This window comes from Struthio camelus, chromosome 3, assembly GCF_040807025.1.
Source record: "Struthio camelus isolate bStrCam1 chromosome 3, bStrCam1.hap1, whole genome shotgun sequence".
Classification (NCBI taxonomy): Eukaryota; Metazoa; Chordata; class Aves; order Struthioniformes; family Struthionidae; genus Struthio; species Struthio camelus.
This window is the reverse complement of record NC_090944.1, coordinates 94,670,976-94,674,532: the sequence shown is the minus strand read 5'-3', so window position 1 is coordinate 94,674,532 and position 3,557 is coordinate 94,670,976. Positions and strand designations below refer to the sequence as shown.

General features: G+C 57.0%; 1 protein-coding gene across 1 annotated transcript; it reads left to right on the top strand.

Moving 5' to 3' along the window:
- The first annotated feature begins 257 nt into the window (after positions 1-257).
- LOC138066808 (rho GTPase-activating protein 35-like) lies at positions 258-2,513 on the top strand. Its single transcript, XM_068939196.1, has 3 exons — positions 258-368; positions 807-1,002; positions 1,721-2,513. The coding sequence occupies exons 1-3, from the start codon at positions 316-318 to the stop codon at positions 2,114-2,116; spliced, it is 645 nt and encodes a 214-aa protein (XP_068795297.1). The 5' UTR covers positions 258-315; the 3' UTR covers positions 2,117-2,513.
- The last annotated feature ends 1,044 nt before the right edge of the window (positions 2,514-3,557 follow it).

The window sequence follows — 3,557 nt, the reverse complement described above, 5'->3', positions numbered from 1 at the left end:
TCCTGAGGGAGGAAGACTGAGGTTTCTGGGTGCACTAGAGGCTCATAGGCACTAGGGCCTCTTCTTGCACTCCCACGAGCGTGCCCAAGCGGGGCAGTCCTCGCGCAGCCCACTGCTCGCTCTGTCAGCGGCCAGGAGCTCCTTTGAGAGCGGGTAGCTCCAAGCAGCCTGCCTCCTGGGGAGCCCAAGTGCCCGTGGATGCTCCGTCTGGCCTCAGGCGTGGTGTCCAAGCCTCATCTCCGTATCTCGGCCTTGCAGGACTTCCTGCGAAATATCCCCTGCACGCTCCTCTCGGCGGCCCTCTACGACAGCTGGATGCTGGCTCTGGAGAAGCCAAGCAGGGAGGAGAAGATTGAAGGCCTGAGGGAGTAAGTGTGTAGCCAGTCCCACCGTTCTGGAGCGGGTGGCAGAGGCTGGGGCCTTCTCTGGAAACGGGCAGTCTGTGGCAGAGCCCGACACTTCTATCCGCTTGCTCGTGCCGATACCACACAACACAGCCACAGGCTTTCACGGGCCTTTGCAAAGCCTCCCACGACGTCTCCCGACCACCTCGCCTTTATTCCCACTGTCCATCTACTGATGAAGCGCCCACCTCCCAGTCCAGATGTTCTCATTCAAGGTCTCGTACTTAAGCACGTGCTGTCGGGCCTTTCTCGACAGCACACGTGGAAAGGCGAGAGAGAGCACCGGCGTTCCTCTCGTGGGAGGAGGCGCCACTTGTGGCAGTTGCCTTGAGCCTTGCTCCCAGAAGCGGCAGCAGCCGCTGCCCCCTGAATTCACGGCGCCTTTTCTTTGTGTTTGCTCAGGGTGGCTGACCAACTGCCCAGGGCAAATGTGCTGCTGCTCAAGCCCTTGCTCGCGGTGCTCCACCGCATCAGCCAGAACGCAGGCACCAGCAGGATGGGCGCCAGCAACCTGGCCATCTGGGTGGGGCCCAGCATGCTGAGCCCGGGCACGGACAGCACACTCCCGCTGGAAGTGCAGAGAGAGATCTACGACAGGGTATGCTGAACTCACCAGCCAGCCCCTCAGCTGGGCTCTGCGCCACGCGACAGGCACATCTCTTAATGGAGCCGCAGCCCCAGAGCTACAGCTTTTGGCGCAGAAACGGCACTGAGGAGCAGGAAAGACTGCTGAGCAGGTTCTCAGCCCCTTGCCCTGACATCCCTGCTTTTCACTGTGCAGGTGATGGTGCTGGTGGAGTTTCTCATCGAGAACTGCACAGCTATCTTTGGGGACGACGTGGCCTTGCCTTGCAGCCCCTCGGCTGCGGAGGCACCCGAGCACACGGGCAGCTCCGCAGGTAGGACGAGGCACGGAGGATTGGCACCACCCAGGGCTGCTGGTCCCAGTGCTTTAGCTGGAGATCGGAAGATGTCTGTGGCAATGCAGAGAGGTGCAGAGGGTGCAAGACCCTATGGCAGGGCTCTGCTCCTGCAGCACTTCCTGCCACTTCAGGACAATCCTCACTCCACAAAAGGTGTCCCAGTTGTTAAACCTCTGCTCTTCACAGCACTGCTCACTATGCACTGGACCTGCGCTCTCCCCGTGCAGGTCATGGCCCCCAGGGGTGCTTGCGTCTCCTGACCTGCTCCTCACTTCTAGAGGTGCTCAGGCTGCAGCTTGCCATGCGCCTGGGCTGCGTGCTCCCACCGGGAAAGTCTCCTTGCTCCCCTTCAGAAGCCAGGAAAACTAGCTAACAAGCTCTTTCTCCCCACAGCGCACCCAGGGGCCGCTCAGCAGGACGCTGCAGAAGCTGCCTGCGGCCCCCCAGCCGCTGAGCTGCAGCAGCCCCGAGGGAGAAGCCCCAGAGATGGCACGTGTGCCTCTGCCCCTCCACTGCCTCCTCTGGAAAAGCAGCTCAGCACAATGCCCAGGAGGCGCTCGGAGCCAGCCCTGTCCTCCCCCGACCGCTCGGGAGGCAGAAGGCACCAGGAACACGCCAGCACTGCGGACAATGTTGCGGTTGAGCAGCAAGAGCCGAGCTTGGCGAAGGAGGCCCTGGAGCAACCGCCTGCCCCCTTGCCTGCCCCGGTCTCAGCTGCCTCTGCACCCGCAGTGCCCGGCAGGTGCTCCCCAGAGAGCTGCTGTCCTGCTCCCCAGGGCCTTTCCATAACACTGCTGGGACCTGCTGCCATTCCCACTTCCTGCTGGCGGGCCACAAGGACCACGAGAAAGAGCAGGAGAAGGAGAAGGAGAAGGAGAAGGAGAAGGAGAAGGAGAAGGAGAAGGAGAAGGTCAAGAAGAAGGTCAAGAAGAAGGAGAAGGAGAAGGAGAAGAAGGAGAGAGAAAGAAAGAGAAAGAGAAAGAGAAAGAGAAAGAGAAAGAGAAAGAGAAAGAGAAAGAGAAAGAGAAGGATAAGAAATGGAGAGAAAAGAGCTGAAGAGAAAATAAAGGGGGAAGAAAAAGGTGTAAGAAAAGAGGTGAAGAGGAAATAAAGAGAAAGAAGGGGGAGAAAGCCTGGTGGAGAAAAGAGTGAGGAGAAAAAAAGGTGGAGAAAAAGGGGTGTAAGCAAAAAGAGGGAGAAAACGGGGAGAGAAGTAAAGAGGGAAGAAAAAGGAGGGAGAGAAGAAGGGGAAAGAGAAAAAAGGGGAGAAGAAGAGGGGTACAGGGTGAAAGAAGGGAGCATAAAGGGGGAGGAAAGAAGGGGAAGGCAGGGGAAGCAAAAAGAGGGAGAAGAAAGGGGGGAGGTAGGAAAGTGGGAGAAAGGAAGGGGGAGAGCAAAAAGGGGGAGAAGAAAGGGGGGAGCAAAGGGGTTTGGAAAAGGGGAGATAAGAAAAGAGGGAAGAGAAAAGGGGAAGGGAGAAGAAGGGAGAAAAAAAGCGGGAGAGACATGGGAGAAGAAAGGAGGAGTAAAAGGGGAAGGGAAAAGCAGGGAGAAAAGAAAGCAGGCGAAAAGAAGGGGAGAGAAAAAGGGGGAGAGAAAATGGGGGAAGCAAAAAGGGGGGAAAAAGAGGGAGCAGAAAGGTGAGGGAAAATGGGGGGAAAAAGTCGAAGGGGGAAAAAGGGAGATAAAGGGGGAGAAGAACAGGGGAAAAGTGGGATAGGGAAAGGGGGAGGGAAAAGAAGGGAGAAGAATGGGGGAGGAAAAAGGGGGGAAGGGGGAGGAAAGGAAAGAGGGAAGAAAAGGCGGGGAGGAAGAAGGGAGAGAATGGAAGGGGTGAAAAATGGGAGGAAAAAGAGGGAAGAGAAAAAGGCGGAGAACAAATGGGGAGGAGAAGCCGCAGGGAGAAGGAAAGGGGGAGAAAAAAGGGAGGGAGAAAGAAAAGGGGAGAAAAGAGGAGCAAAACGGGGAGAAAGGAATGGGGAGAAAAGCAGAGGAGAAAACCGGGGTGCAAAGAAACAGGGAGATCAGAGAGGGAGCGTTAAGATGGGGTAGATTAGACCGGAGCAGATGAGGAAGCAGAGAGAAAAGTGTGGGGAAGAAAAGACGAGGTTAAAAAAAGGAAAGACAAAAACGGGAAGGAACTCAAGGAAAGAAGAAAAAGGAAAGGGAAAAACCCCCTTGGCAGCACCCCTGCCACACGGTAAGAGCGGCAACCCCGGCGGCACGTGCA